The sequence below is a fragment of the Ursus americanus genome, chromosome 14 (genome assembly GCF_024610735.1).
Source record: "Ursus americanus isolate L20-20 chromosome 14, mUrsAme1.1.p, whole genome shotgun sequence".
Classification (NCBI taxonomy): domain Eukaryota; kingdom Metazoa; phylum Chordata; class Mammalia; order Carnivora; family Ursidae; genus Ursus; species Ursus americanus.
The window spans coordinates 48,468,700-48,485,788 of NC_142140.1; the positions used below are offsets into that span (position 1 = coordinate 48,468,700).

A 17,089-nucleotide genomic window follows, 5' to 3' on the forward strand; every position below is an offset into this window, starting at 1 on the left:
TCAGATTGTGGAAGTGGAACATACCACCTCAATTTTTTCCCTGTAATTTCTATTTTTTTAACCTTTCTGCATAACTTATGTAACTCACTTATTTTAAAGCTTTGTGATAACTCTGATACCCAAGAGATTTTCCCTTTGTCGTTTTCCTACTCTTTCAATGTCATTTCTACTCTTGGATGTGAACTATTTGGACATTCTCACTTATTCAAAGAACTGTATAAATCTGTTAAGAATAATTTCTTCTCAAATAAAATATATTGTAGTGACTTTTTTTTTCTTTTGTTTGACTGAACACTACTCCTATGGAAAATCTACTCTTGGCCACCACAGCTATTTATATAAATTTATAACAGAGAAAAATCTGAGACCATGTGCTTCACTTATGTGAACATCATTCCTTTGTATCTCACTACCTTCACTGCTCTTCCTGAGAATGCAGACTTTGACATACTGGTGGTTATAGCTGATCATGGGATTTGTCTACACATTAAGATCCTGTCCTCTCACACATCTTGTCTCCACCATGCCAACCGTAGTCACTTGCAAAAAAAAAATGATAATAATATGCACAACTCCAACTGGAATCTACACAGAATGACAAATATGGATAAAATAGAGTGACATAATATGGCCTTAGAATCAAACTTGTCTTTAAGGATGGTAAAGCAAACTATTAAAGCATACATTTATTGGTATTCACCAGCAAGCTTGGATTCCTGTCCAGGATGTGAATCAGAGTCATAAGTTTTGTGCACAAATGCATGTCCTTCCAACTTTCCATGTTACCTTAAGGGAGCCTCAATGGAGTCATTTTTTTAATAGTTACATGAGATACACTTGAAGAATAGAGTAATCATGAAAGCTAATTTCAAGTGTCAGGGCAAATGCCTAGGACAAAAGAAATCAGATTGTTATAAATGTCATGTGGTCTGCCTGATTTGATTATCATTTCAGTTAACTATTGCTGGACACAAAGCATCCTAAAATAACATGGCTTAGCATAGGGGCACCTGGGTGGCTCAGTTGGTTAAGTATCTGCCTTCAGCTCAGGTCATGATTCCAGGGCCCTGGGATAGAGCCCTACATCAGGCTCTGTGCTCAGCGGGGAGTCTGTTTCTCCCTCTCCTTCTGTCCCCTCCACACTCGTGCGCTCGCTCTCTCTCTAGCTTGCTCTCTTTCTCTCAAGTAAATAAATATAATCTTAAAAAATGGCTAGTATAATGTCTTTATTATTGAAAGGGATTATAGGGTAGGCAGTTGTTCTGATCTCTGCAGGGCTCCTCATGAGTCTGAAGTCAGTTGTGACTCTCTACCTTGTGTTTCTAAGGCTGATCCACGAGGTGTGTGTCTGTAGTGCTCTTCCGTCTTGAAACAGTTTATGTCATTTTATTCCTTTCATATATGCAGGCAATCTAGTTACCAAATAAATAAGTTTATCAAATGTGAATTGTCTTCATTTGATTCCACTATTACAATATTCACATGTGAATCTTTGCTTTTTCACAGTTGGAAGGGAGCTCTCCCATCCCAATAGGTGTGACTCACCTACCTGTGCTCCAGGTCTGACCCTGAGTCATGCCCCATTAGAATTTTTATATTCTAATGAATTTACTGGAGCATTATTGCATGTGATAAACTGTACATATTTAAAGTATACAACTTTGGGAATTGAAAGATTCATTGAAAACTCATGGGTACGTACTGCCTGATTCCATTTCCATGGAGCTCATGAAGGTACACAATAAGCTCTCGCTACTTCATTATGCAATTGTTAGTGTGTAATCCCTCCAGCCTTCATTATCTTCTGAACACAATGTGGAATCATAAACATAACTTCAAGGGATGTTGTGAGGCAAGATTAAATGTGTGAAAATACTTGGTGGGTCCAAAGAATATTCAAGACTAAGGGTGTATGTATGTAAATGGATGCCTATTCATGTACATATTTATTTCAAGAAAAGACACTCACATGCATGGATATACAAGGACAAGGCTCATAACCCTCCTTATAACTCATAGTAATTTGCCTATTGTGTTGAAAGAAAGCTTTAGAGAAATGTGAAGGGTAAAGAAATGAAAAGAATGAGCACGTGCTTTCATGTGGAATGCTGGAAATGTAGAAATTTAGGGAAAACAATGAGAGAACAGGTGGCCTTAATTTTCATAATAGATCTCTTTTCCTATGTAAGTGCCCAGAGGCCTCAAAGACAGAACCACATTGACATTTATACAAGGAGAACTTCTTTGTACCAGCTCCTAAGGCTGAATATCTCCAAACTGACTAGATTTTTCTACTACTTAAGAAAGGTTTTCAACACAAAATGTTCTTACCTAAGGAAGCTAAGTGAATTATTTGAGAGGCTTAAATTCAGTTTCTTCAAAGAAAATTTTACTAGAAATGTCTCTGTCACATTCTTATTGGTGCTATCACCATTTACCATATGAGGCTCAATAGAAACAAATTTATACTCTTCCAGTCCTGGAGGTCAATGCCAAAAATGAGTCTCTTTGGACTAAAATCAGGCAGAACACAGAGAGTGTGAATTCCTGCCTGGTTACATGATTCTGGGTCGCAGTTAATTCTCCACAAAAATGAATGTCCTTCCAAACTCTTCTTGGTACCTGAAAAGGATCATTAGAGTCACTCTTTTTCTTTAAGATTTATTTATTTATTTGAGAGAGAGAGAAAGAGAGAGAGCAAGAAATGGGGACAGGGCAGAAGGAGAGGGAGAGAGAACCTCCAGCAGACTCCTAGCTGAGCATGGAACCCAAAGTCGGGCTTCATTCCAGGAGCTGGAGATCATGACCTAAGCTGAAACCAAGAGTTGGAAGCTCAACTGAACCCACCACTCAGATGCCCCTAGGGTCACATTTCAAGTTATTCAAAAAAAGCTTGAAAAACACACGATTATGAATGTTGCTGCATAACAAGCCATCCTGGAAGCAAATGTGTTGCTATAATGTCTTTAGTATCAAATGGAATTGTATGGTGATGAGTTGTTCTAATCTCTGTTCATTTCCTCAAGAGTCTTGAGTCTGCTGTATGTCAGCTAGGGGAGCTCTGCTGATCTCTCCAGGGCATTCTAATATAATTGGGGGCTGGCTAGCTAGTTGTGGCTGATCCAGGGTGGCCTTGGCTTGGACAACTGGGCTCTGCTCCACATGTCCTCACTTCCTTCACCATGTGGTTAGAAGACTGGAACCTTAGTTCCCACCCCTTGACCTCCTGGAATGGGAGAGAGGCTGGAGATGGAGTCTGATCACCAATGGCCAATGATTTAATCAACCATGTCTATATCATGAAGCTTTCATGAAACACAAACAAATAATTCAGAGAGCTTCCAGACTGGTGAACACATGGGGACTGTTACAGTGGCATACTTGAAGAAGGCATGGAAGCTCCATTTCCTTTCCTCATACCTTGTCTTATGCATCTCTTCCATCTGACATCATCCCTACCCTGAGGCAGCAAGGCTTAGAGGGCAATACTCAAGAGGGATGCATAAAACTGAGCACGCACAAGGTCACCTACTGAATCCTCATTTGAGCACTTAAGGTCAGACCTGAGATGAGCATGAGGATTCCTCATAGAGAAGGTTTAAAAACAACCCTACCTGACTCAAACACGGAACCACAGCCTTTGTACTCAAAGACTGGTTCACAGACCAGGACTGTTGGCATCTGTAGCAACCGGGAAACAGCGACAATTACAGGATCTCTAACCCTATGTCCTCCCGAATCAAAATCAGAATTTGAAAGAAAAAAAAAAGAATTTTAACAGGATTCTTAAGTAAGTGATTCAAACACATGTTAATGTTGGAGAAGTTCTGGTTTAGAATAGTGTTTCACAACCTCTCCACTGTTGACATTTGTGCTGGATAATACATTATGGTGGGGATCATCCTGTGCATTGTGGTTTATGGGGCAGCATCCCTGGGCTCAATCTAGTAGGTGCCAGCAACACCTCCCTAGTTATGACAACCAAAGATTTCTCCATATCTTTTCAAGTGCTGTCTGGAGGCAAAATCGCCCTGGTTGAGAATCAATGATCTGGAGCATGAGAACTGGAAATATCATGATCGAGTTTAAGTCAAAGCCCATCCTTCCCTCAGATCATAACTCTGGGGAGATCATTTCACACTTCTGAAACTCACTTTTACAAATGTGGATTAAGGTTCATTACAGCACAAACCTTACAGAGTGGACTCTTATAAAAACGAAATAAAATAATCTGTTTAGGATCCTAGCTCAGTCTACAATGTATAAAACGATCCAATATCTTATAATTAATAAACTTTTTAAAATAGAGCACTAAATGGCAGTTCTGAATTTGTGTCATCAGCATGAATCACATGATTGATTAGTCAAAAGCATCATGAAGACAAGGGCACAATATCCATATGTTTATAACAAATTAACACACCCCTCTCTCTTGTTGAAGAGGGGAATAGCAATTTTCTAGAGATATCAGGAGACTTTCTGTGCCATAAGACAATGCTTTGGAGGTCCATGAGACCTGTTTAAGGAGGTTCCTCAGTCTTAGATTCAGAGAAAACATGAACTCAAAATTGAGATAAGGTACAAGGAGGTTAGAGTTCTGGAAGGCAGGCAAGATCATGGATAAGAAGTAATAAAAACTAGATTCACCTGATTTCTAATCTGTTCTCCTGGGAACAGAGAATTGGCAGGAAAAAAAATTCCTTCCTGTCCAGACCAGTGGTCCACAGGGAAATAATACACTCAGAGGTCGGAGTAACAATAGAAACAGCACTTAATGACCAGACACAGGGAGCTGTAAATATCTTCTCCACTGCAGTCCCTTACCATGGTGCATCCTTGTGCAGAACAGGACATGGTTGCTGCTTTTGGGTTCCCAAATCTGGCTGGGGACCCATGCTTCACTGCTTCCTGCTGTCCTGTCTGGAAACGGAGCTTTGGTTTCTGGCATCAACAATCCAGGGATGAATTTGGACCTCCATATGGACGCTTTCATCTTACAGACCCCACCCAGGTGAGTCTGAGAGCTCAGCAGGTATTTCAGGAAAGTATCAGAGAGAGTGGAACCTGAGAACCTTTACCTGAGGTCACCTGAGAGCCCAGGCAGGCTATCCCAGAGCCAAGGTTTTACATGTTTGTTTGCTGGGTTGACTACTAGGTTTAAAAATAATTTATTTAACATATTTTATTTTTTGAAGGATTTCTTTAATTGTTTGAGAGAGAGAGAGAGAGAGAGAGAGAGAGAGAGAGAGCGCTTGATGGAGGGGGAGAGGGAGAAGCAGATTACTCACTGAGCAGGGAGCCCAATGTGGGACTCAATCCCAGGACTCTGTGATCATGACCTAAGCTGAAGGCAGGCGCTTAACCGACTGAGCCACCCAGGTGCCCTACTGAATATATTTTAAAAAGAAGTGTTCATGGGACTCAGCATTACACAGATCATGTTGACAATACATTGTGGAATGAAAATCCAGTTGGGTGAGACAGAGGAAGGACTAAGGAGCATAAAGTGCTTCCATCTGAAATTAGAACATATTCAATACGTTTTTGCAGCTGAGGGAGTAGGAAAACAGAGTATTAGGCTTGGAGGTGTAAGAAGGGAGCAAGAACATTTTTAAAAACTGTTTCAGATGGGGTATACTTAGCTTGTTCTGTATTTATTAGAAGGATCCAGGCCCAAGGAGGGTAATACTACTTTGTGACAGCTGTTTTTGAGACACAGATTACACAGTATCATGTTTCCCATTTGTATTCACATGGGAAAAAAATGTACCTAATATGCATTAAGGGATATGCCAAGGAGGTTCACTTTGCCACTATTTTTTTAATTTAAATTCAATTAGCCAAGGGATAGTACATCATCAGTTATTTTTTTCAATTCTTTTCTTATTATGTTTGATTCATGTTCAATGATTCATTGATTGTTCAATGATTCATTAGTTGCGTACAACACCCAGTGCTCATCAACACATGTGTCCTCCTTAATAACCAACAGTGGTTACCCTATCCCTCCACCCGCCTCCCTTCTATAACCCTCAGTTTGTCTTCCAGAGTCCAGAGTCTGTCATGGTTTGTCTCCGCCTCTGATTTCTTCCCATTCAGTTTTCCCTCCCTTCCTGTGTGGTCCTCTGTGCTATTCCTTATGTTCCACGTATGAGTGAAACCATACAATACTTGTCTTTCTCTGCTCGACTTATTTCACTTAGCATAATGCCCTCCAGTTCCATCCATGTCGATGCAAATGGTGGGTATTCATCCTTTCTGATGGCTGAGTCATATTCCATTGTATATATGGACCACATATTCCTGTTGTGTTTTTTTTTCCAATCTTTCAGCAAATAATTGTTATTTTGCCAGTTTTGCTACTTGCCATTTTTCTTTTTTATGTATGTGTGGATGTATTTATTTAGAATGTGTGAGAGTGTATAAATTTTGTGTAGTAAAGTCTGTGAGTTAGTCATAAAATATTCCTCCCACTGCTTTTTCTAGGTTTTTTTTTTTTTCTGAAAGAATTGATCTCTCACCTTAATATTCTTCAGTTGTGAATACCTGCCTTCCAAAAAATGAAAGTGAATATTCTTCTGCATACTTACTGCTCATAAATCACCCTTTATACATATTTCCAAGTGGTTCTCATGTCTCTATATTCCCTATTATTCCTATTGGATCTATTTCTAAAATAGAAATGTCATCACTTGGAAGAGATTCTTCTTGTTATGTTTGACCACGAATCACAATTACCTTCCATAAGCACACTTGTCCCATGTCTCCTTATGTGAGATGAAACTAAAACTTTAGATACGCTTCTCTACACACTAAAAGACATTTTCAAATTCTTTATTCCTGAGTCCATTATAATGGGACCTAATTCCAGATTCATTCAATACAATGAAAAGAGCATCTACTGTGTGCCAAAAATTTATAATTTTTATAATAATACATTATGTATTATACCCTTTATTTAAGTTCTTGGTAGAATTTTATTATTAATCCGTGTTGATTTTGTGGAATTACTGCTCCTACAGTTCGTGTTTCAGTTAGTTCTTTAAACTCCCTTCAATTTTATTGAATATGGTTGTACTGAAACTGCTTTCTTTAACCTTGCTATAGCTCCTCTGTCATTCTTTGTATTTCATAATGTCTCATTTTCTTGAATTTGTTCCGATATAAGTGAATATACATCCACACCCATAAAGAAAAAGATGAGCAGCTCAGGTGAAGTCCCTGAACCTTTGGTCCTTATGTTGGAGTGACAGACAAGAGCACAATGAGATAAATGTGAGTATGAGATAATGTCCTCAGATAAGTCACATAAAGAGTACCCAGAGTTAGAGGATAGATTGCCATGGGGTGTCTAGGATTTTACAAAGTCTGGGGAGGTCTTTGCATGCGGGACAGGGAATAGAACTGTGAGCAGTTGTGCTCCTGACTCTTGTCAAGAAAGTGACTAAAACCCAAAGCCTAAGAATGACAAATAAGCACAAAAAGATGTCACATAAGAAAAGTGATAAATGGACTCCCCTCATTCTCTATTGGACTAAACAAAAACCAGTGGGTCAAATAAATATGGAAAAGGTACAGGAAAAACAAGTCTTCTGCTTTTTGCTATCTGGTAATAAAAACGCCTAATTTTGTGGAGTGTTGATTATTCTCTACTCATTTTTTTTCTTGTGATGTTCAATCTTTAAGGTGTTTCACCACAAAGATGTCACTCCCATTTTCTTTTGGTCAATTTACTTTTACTCTTTTACTTACTTAGCTAGATATAAATGGGATGTAACCAGGACTGGATGCCACCAGCACCAAGGAAGCTTTCCTTCCTTACAGTCTCTCTCAGGACAACTGAGCTCATTAGATCATTTTACTCTTTATATCCATCTCATTTCTCCCTCCCTCCATCTCTCTCTCTGTTTATTGAACACAATTATTTATGTTTCATTAGACACAGAACAAAATGTATCCATTTCAAAATGGAGCCTCAAGACAATTTGACCCTGGGAGACTATGAATAGGAATTTCTGGGTACTATTTCTACAGTTCTTATGGGAAAGGCAATATGATGAGTATGCGTTCGTATCCTAAACAGTGCATTGGAGCAAGCGTGGGGTGGAAGGTGAAAAGACATAGAGTAACACACACCAGCAGGAAATAGTGTACTGTGTTGTGTGTATATGGTATTGTGTGTATGTGTGCATGTGTATGTGTGCGTTCGCATGTGTGCAAGAACACCTTGATGAGTGAGTGCAGTCCTCAGAGCAGGGATACATGGATTCCTCTATTCCAAGGTGACCCTTATAATACACAAGCTAAACTCAGTCAACAGATGATACTGGGGGGGGTGTCAATGGACAGGACGCTATTGCAACCAGATCATAAAGTGCAAGACGTACATAGTGTGGATGAGGAAGTCCCTGTGTCTTGACATTTAAGCAGCTATGAGGCCACTTGATTCTATGAAATTCACTGCCACCACCTCTCATCTCTCTCTATCTCTCTCTTGTCCATTCCCCTCAACACACTGGCTCCCTTCTGACCCTTGATTTTCTGACAGAAGCACTTCCTCAAGACATTTTACCAGTTGTTCCCTCTGCCAGGTAGACCTCCCATCATGTACACTCTCTTCCATGAGGTGTTTGTTCAAATGTCACCTTCTTAGCCAACCTTGACTGAACACCCAATATAACACCTGACACATTCTCTCCCTTAACCTGCTTCTGATAGGTTCATATCATCTGTCCTCATTTCATGATTATTTAATCTTTATATATGCTTCTATCCTATCACCATCATTGAATTATAGGGACTATTGCTTTTCAGCACTCTCTACTTTATGACTAGAAATTTCTGAAACATGGTTGACATTCTAGATGTCCTCAAATGCATGAAATAATTTCTTATTAAAACTGTTTAATATCTGACCTGTTGGGGAACATCTTATGCTGTGATGGAAATTCCTAATCAGAGAGGAACTGGGGATCCTCCTAAAGGGCCCAGATCCACTCACAAAATATTGAAATTAATTTCCTGACTGGAAAATATACATTGTAGCATTCAACAATGTGAACAATGCCCATTTCTGTCAAAATTAATCATGTTATTCCCCCCTGTAGTGGTAGTCACCTCCACCAATGGACACAAGAAACAATACAGGAATTTCAAAATTTCTTCTTCTGGGATTTTCAGAGGACCCAGAACTGCAGCCCCTCCTATTTGGGCTTTTCCTCTCCATGTACCTGATCACTGTGTTTGGAAACCTGCTCCTCATCCTGGCCGTCAGCTCTGACTCTCACCTCCACACCCCCATGTACTTCTTCCTGGCCAACCTGTCCTTTGTAGACATCTGTTTCACCTCCACCACCATCCCCAAGATGCTACTGAACATCCAGACTCAGAGCCAAGACATCACTTACAAAGGCTGCCTCAGCCAGATGTATTTTTTCCTACTCTTTTCAGGATTAGATGTCTTTCTCCTGACTGTGATGGCCTATGACCGGTTTGTGGCCATATGTCACCCCTTGCACTACATGGTCATCATGAACCCCCGGCTGTGTGGACTGCTGGTTCTAGTGACCTGGATCATAAGTCTCCTGCACTCCTTGTTAGAAATCTTCATGGTGCTGCGGCTGTCCTTCTGTACAGAGATGCAAATCCCCCACTTTTTCTGTGAACTCAATCAGATGATCCAACTTGCCTGTTCCGATACTTTTCTTAATAACATGGTGATGTATTTTGCAGCTGTGTTGCTGGGTGGTGCTCCCCTGTATGGGGTCATTTACTCCTACTCTAAGATAGTTTCCTCCATCCTTGGGATCTCATCAGCTCAGGGCAAGAACAAAGCATTTTCCACCTGTGCATCTCACCTCTTGGTTGTCTCCTTATTTTATTGTACGGGCCTAGGAGTGTACCTTAGCTCTGCTGTTACCCAGAGCTCCTACTCAAGTGCAGTGGCCTCGGTGATGTATACAGTTGTCACCCCCATGCTGAACCCCTTCATCTACAGCCTGAGGAACAAAGAAATAAAGAACGCTCTGATGAGATTCTCTGGGATTACAGTTCTAAAAGGGACAATTGTGCTGAGGCTGAAGAAGTACCCGTGATTTCAGGTCCCAATACCTTTGAGTCTCAAGTTGTGATTTTTTATGCAGAGTGTAGAAGTAGAGCTTGCTTCCTTAATTTATTTCCTGTAATTTCTGCTTTTTATTTGAATGTCTTATACAATATACATAACTTATCTTATTAAGCTTTGTGATATCTCTGATATCCAAGAGATTTTCCCTTTGTCATTTTCCTACTGTCTTCATGTCGTTCCTAAACATGGGTGTGAAATATGCGGACATTCTCACTTATTCAAAGGACTACATGAATGTGTTAAGAATAATTTCTTCTCAAATAAAATATATCACAGTGACTATTTTTTCTTTTAATTGACTGAATACTACTCCTGTGAAAAATCTACTCTTGGCCGCCACAGCTATTTATGTAAGTTTATAACAGGGAAAAGTCTGAAAGACCTTGCTTAATCATTGTGAACATCATTCCTTTGTATCTCACTACCTTCACTGCTCTTCCTGAGAATGCAGACTTTGATGTACTGGTGGTTATAGCTGACCATGAGGATTTTTCTACCCATTAGGATCCTGTTGTTTCACAGTTTGTGTCCACCATGCCTCCCATAGTCACTGGCAAAAATATGATAATAAAATACATGCCTCCAGTGGAATTTACATACAAAGAGAAATATGGAAAAAAGTAGATTGACATAATATGGCCCTAGTTCAAACTTGGCCTAAGGATGTTGAAGCAAAATATGAGATCATACATCTATTGCGATGCAAAATATTCCTCCCTCAGGCACTTCATCTACTCATTGAATCATGGAATATCAGGTCCATTTGTAAGGTGTATTCATTAAGATGAAAGACTGGTGGCATTTTTGGGGTTTTATTACATTATTTTCTGGTTGAAAATTTCCAGTGTTACATGCAAATATGATTCCTTCTGTTTCGTTAAATGAAATATCTCCCAGTATGTGAAATTCTGCCATAACCTTTAAAGAGGCAGCAGATGAACAATATCAGTATCATCCATTATATATGATCCTCATAACCACAGGATGACTCACCAGCAAGCCTGGGCTCCTGTCCAGGTGTGATTCAGAGTCACAAGTTGTGGGCACACATGCATGTCCTTCTGACCTTTCCATGTTACCTCAAAGGGGCCTCAATGGAGATGACTCCATTGTAGCACAGTTACGTGAAATAAACTTGAAGAACACAGTAATCATGAACCCTACCTTAAATTATCAGAATAAACCCCTAGAAAAAAATCAGATTATTACAAATGTTGTAAGTTCTGCCTAACTTGATTATTATATCAGTTAGCCATTGCTACATACAAAGTACCCTAAAATAAAATGGCTTAGTATAATGTCTTTATTATTGAAGGGGAGTTTAGGGCAGGGAGTTGTTATGCTCTCTGCAGGGCTCCTCATGAGTCCTAGGTCAAGTGGGAATCTCTACAGTGTGTTACTAAAGCTGATCCATGAGGTGTGTGACTGTAGAGCTCTTCTGTCTTAAAACAATTTATGTCATTTTATTCCTTTTTTATATGTAGGTAATCTTCTAGTTACAAAATAAAGGAGTTTATCAAATGTGAATTTTATTAATTTAATTCCACTATTTTAATATCCACCTGTGAACCTTTGCTTCTTCACCGTTGGATGAGAGCTCTCCCACCCCAATAGGTGTGACTCAGCTACCTGGGCTCCAGATCTGACTCTGAGTCATGCACCACTAGAATTTTTAAATTCTAATTAACTTATTGGAGCATTATTACATGTGATAAACTGTACACATTTGAGGTGTACAACTTTAAGAATTGAAAAAGTCATTAAATCATGAAGATATGATTCCATTTCCATAGAATGCCAGAAGGTGCACAATAAGTTCTAATTGATTTGTTATGCAATTGTTAGGGTGTAATCCCTCCAGCCTTCATTTCCTTCTGAACACAATGTGGAGTCATAAAAATAACTTCATGAAATGTTGTGAGGAAAGATGAAATGTGGGGAATTTCTTTGTGGGACAAAGAATGTTCAAGAGTAGGGGCACTTGGGTGGCTCAGTCGTTAAGCGTCTGCCTTCAGCTCAGCATCTGATCCCAGCATTCTGGGATCGAACCCTTCATCAGGCTCCTCCACTGGGAGCCTGCTTCTTCCTCTCCCACTCCCCCTGCTGTGTTTCCTCTTTAGCTGGCTGTCTCTCTCTGTGTCAAATAAATAAATAAAATCTTTAAAAAGTAAAATAAATGACATACAAGAAACTCAACAGATATAAAATGTGCAATATTCTGTATTAAAGTAATCATGCAAAAATTAAGAGTACATACTGCATGAGTCCATTTATATATAATCAAAAAAGTGCACAAAAGGTTTAAATATTTGTTATATAATTGTTAAAAAATGTAATCAATCTGAAACTTCTGTCTCCTTATCTCTAATGCTGGTGGATGTTGTTAGAAATAAATACAGTGTTGGAAAAAGTTGGAGAGTCCAAGAAGTCTTTGCAGTACTCCTTAGTATATGAACATGTATGTATGTGTGCATTACTTCCTACAAATAGATTCTTACACATGCATGTACAATGCAGACTCAATAATCCCATCTCTTATGTCGAAAGGAAATCTGAAAGAAATTTGGAGAGGATACAAATAAAAGAATGAATGTTTGAAATAGCACGAAATTAAAAGAATATAGATATTTAGACTCAAAGACTTAAAGTGGGATGGGCAAACTTAAATTTAGTTATGAATTCCCTTTTTAAATCTCAAAACAAAGGGCACGAAGTCAGAATTTATATTTTAAAAAAGAGAATTTAGCGACACCTGGGTGGCTCAGATGGTTAAGCATCTGCCTTTGGTTCATGTCATGATCCCAGGGTCCTGGGATCAAGCCCCATTGGGCTCCCTGCTCAGCGGGGAGTCTGCTCCTCCCTTTCCCTCTGCCTGCTGCTCCCCCTGCTTGTACTCTCTCTGTGTCAAATAAATAAATAAAATCTTTTAAAAAATTAAAAAATAAAGAAAGAGAATTTATATTTAAATCTAAAGTCACAGGTTATCTGGCTGGCTTGGTCAGTGGATCAAGCAACTCTTCTTTTTTTCTTTTAATATTTTATTCTTAAGGGATCTCTACAACAGTGTGGGGCTGAAACCCCCAATCCTGAGATCAAAAGTCACCCACTCCACCAAGGAGCCAGCCAGACAGCCAGACAGCTAGAGCAGGCAACTCTTGATCTTCGGGCCATGAGTTCAAGCCCTTCATTGGGTGTACACATTACCTTATTTTTTTAATAATAATTTTTTATTGTGTTATGTTAGTCACCAAACAGTATATCTTTAGTTTTTGATGTAGTGTTCCATGATTCATTGTTTGCGTATAACACCCAGTGCACCATGCAATATGTGCCCTCCTTAATATCCATCACCAGCCTATCCCATTCCCCCATCCTCTTCCCCTCTGAAGCCCTCAGTTTGTTTCCCAGAGTCCATAGTCTCTCATGATTCAATTTACTTTAAAAATAAATAAAAGGGGCACTTGGTTAGCTCAGTCAGTTAAGGATCCGACCCTTGATTTTGTCCTAGCATGAACTCAGGGCATGGATTCAAGCACCATGTCAGCTCCATGCTCAGTGGTGAGTCTGCTTAAGGATTCTCTCTCCCTCTCCCTCTGCCTTTCCCCTGGCTCACCCATGAGTGCACTCTCTTTCTTTCCTAAGTAAATAAATAAACAAACAAACATTTAATTACATAAGTAAATAAGTAAGTAAGTCACATTTACATTTTAGCAATGGAGAATTCACTTTCCCCATTCCATTTCAGCAACTGAGCAGAAGCTTCGAATTGACTTTTTTTTTTTTCCAGTTAAGGAGACATTTCAACACAAAATGCCTTTGCCCAAGAGGAAAGAAATGAATTGAGAAATCAAATTCATTTTCCTCCAAAACAATTATATTGGATAGATGTCTCTATTACACTCCTAATTCTGCATTAACAAATTACCTCACGAGAGGCTTGAAAGAAACAAATTTAGGCTCTTACTGTTTAAGAGGTCAGAAGCCTGAAATAAGTCTCAGTGGGCTAAAATCAAGATGTCTACAGCACCTGGTTGCTTCTGGATGCTCCAGGAGAAAATGTTTTCTTTCTTATTGCAGTTTCTAGTGACAACAAGCATTCTTTGGCTCATTGTCCTTTCTCCATCTTGAAAGCCAGAGACTTGGTATCTTCACATCTCTCTGATCCAACTATTCTGCCCTCCTCTCCCACATTCAGAGGATGATGGTGATTATGTTAGTTCCACTTGCATAATCTTGGCCAATCTTAGTTTAACATTAGCTGATTAGCAGCCTTATTCTATTTGCTACCTTAATCTCCCTCTTCCTATAAAAAATAATGTAGTCAAATTTTCTAGGTATTATCATGTGAACGACATGAAGAGGCTCTTATTCTGCCTACTAGAAAGTCTTTTCCAAAAGTATTTTTTTGTGCCACTCAAGGGTCCTTATATAAAAGAAACAGGCACAGAATTTATCACAGCCCTTAGAATGTCTCTATACACTAGTCATTCAAAATGTTACACAAATGTGACCTTGTGTGTGTGTGTGTGTGTGTGTGTGTGTGTGTGTGTGTGTGTGTGTGTGAAGAAAACCTAAAACCACCTGTACCTTACTCGATAGCAGAATGACAGTCTTGCTACTCAAAGAGTGGTCCACAGACCACAACCTGCAGCATCGACATCACTCAGGAGCTTGTTAGAAATGCTGAACTCCTGGGCCCACCAGCATCTTCAAAAGCAGAATCTGCATTTGAGCTAGAATCCTAGGTGATTCACATGCACTTTGAAGTTGGAGAAGTGCTGGTCTAGAGTACATTTTCTCACACTCTCAATATGACCTTTGAGGGAGGGTCATTATCTGTGTTGGGAGCTGTCCTGCTCAGTGGAGGTGTTTAGCAGCATTACTCAAACATTGCCAGATGTGCCCAGGGGAAAAGAACCACCTCTGGTTCTGAGCACTGGCAGAAAGCTTGAAAACTGGTAGCAACATGAGAGAATGCAATCAACACTCATCCCCTTCTGCAATGATAATTTTGAGAAGCTCACTAAATTCTTCAAGTCCCCATTTCTCCATAGGGAATGGAGTTCACAGCAGTGCTTCCTCCATTCTTGGACTTCTTGAAAAATTAAATCAGGCAATTAGTATAAGGTGCTAACCTTCAATCATAGTGCATAAAAACTAATCATATCTCTTACATTTAACAAATATTTATAGTGACATTTTAGGTCATATTCCTGAACTTGTGATAGAAGTGTGAGATTCCTAACTGTTTTGGCAAAACTGTCATGAAGCCAAGGAGTGCAGGGCCCACTGTTTTACATTAAAAGAACGAACTTTTCATTTTTGTTGAAAAAAGGAAAAGTAACTTCTAGAGATATCAGGGGTATCATCCACAAGTCAATGCTTTGAAGGACCCAAGGGACCTAGTCAGGATTGATTCCTCAGTCTTAAACAAAAAACATTCACTCAAGAGTGAGATAAGGGGCTGGGAGGTGAAATCTCTGAAAGGCAGAAGAAGATATAGAAAAGGGGTAAGAAAAACTGACTACTGGGTTATCACTTGTCTCCTAGTAACAGAAATTCAAGAGGGAAAATGTCCTTTCTGTCCACACAAGTGTCCCACAGGGAAAGCATGTGCCTACAGGTGGGAGGAACAGGAGGGAAATGATCCTAATGAGCAGAACGAACCAGCTGTAAATACTCTTCTGTTACAGCCCCACAGCACAGGCAACCTCGGGCTGGACAAGACCTGGTCATCTCTTGTGCAGTCCTGAGTCTGGATGGGGCACTGGAGTCTGACCCATTCCTGTTCTCTTGGCTGGGGACAGAGCTTCATCTTCCATCATCTACCAACCAGACAGGTACTTTGATTTCCAAGTAGAGACCTTCCTCCCAGAGACCCCATCTAGATGAGTTTTGCTGCCCAGTAGGGACTGCAGGAGAAGATCAAGAGAATGAAAGTCAAGAGCATTTACCTGAGGTCACCAGAGGGCCAGTCCAGCCCAATCCAGAGCTGAGAGTTTGCTGTGGCTGTTTGCTGGCTTCATTAAGAAATTTATGATTTATCATTTACGTATTTATGATTCTAAATGTAGAAGTGAATATTGTACTCATAAATGCAAGGTTCAGTGTTAACAACTAAACTGTAACAATGGAAACCCAATTAAAGGGGACATGGGAAGCATAAAAGTAGAACATGAGACCAAGGATCTTTGCAATTAACCAGAGTAGAAATGTCAAGTATTAGCTTTTGAGGGATATACAGTGAAGTGAGGACCTGTCTTTTTATGTTTAAGATGGGACATATTAGACTACATTTCCATACTGAGGAGTAAAATCCAGACAAAATAATTCTCCCAGGTGCATCCCTGCAAGAGGAGTACATGAAACCTACATATCACATACCTCCTCTCTTCAGTATTCAAATGAAATTTTTTACATGGATTGTGTGAAAAAAGATATGCTAATGAACTTCCTTTATAATTACCTCAGTACCTGTGAGCCTGAACATGGTCTGGGTTAGCTCGCCACCCACTTTCTCTGTTGAAAATTGGCTGTGGGAGTCCTTGGTGTTTGCATAGTGGGGTCGGAGTGGTTTTATTCCTGGTTTTGTTTGTTTGTTTGTTTCTTTGTTTTAACAATAATTTTTATTATGTTATGTTAGTCACCATACAGTACATCATTAGCTTTTGATGTAATGTTCCATGATTCATTGTTTGCATGTAACACCCAGTGCACCATGGATTACATGCCCTCCTTAACACCCATCACCAGCCTATCCCATTCTCCCACCCCCCTTCCCTCTGAAGCCCTCAGTTTGTTTCCCAGAGTCCATAGTCTCTCATGGTTCATTCCCTCTTCTTTTTAACCCCCCCTTCATTCTTCCCTTCCTTCTCCTGCCAATCTTCCTGCTATTTCTTATGTTCCATAAATGAGTGAAACCGTATGATAATTGTCTTTCTCTGCTTGCCTTATTTCACTCAG

At 39.6% G+C, this 17,089-nt stretch overlaps 1 protein-coding gene across 1 annotated transcript; it reads left to right on the plus strand.

Annotated features, from left to right (window-relative positions):
* The first annotated feature begins 9,125 nt into the window (after nt 1-9,125).
* On the plus strand, nt 9,126-10,094 carry LOC123796712 (olfactory receptor-like protein OLF4). The gene has a single exon (XM_045804218.2). The coding sequence runs from the start codon at nt 9,126-9,128 to the stop codon at nt 10,092-10,094; it is 969 nt and encodes a 322-aa protein (XP_045660174.2).
* The last annotated feature ends 6,995 nt before the right edge of the window (nt 10,095-17,089 follow it).

Bases quoted from the DNA above. Each gene is read 5' to 3' on its own strand.
- LOC123796712 (XM_045804218.2), top strand. From the start codon at position 9,126: ATGGACACAAGAAACAATACAGGAATTTCAAAATTTCTTCTTCTGGGA.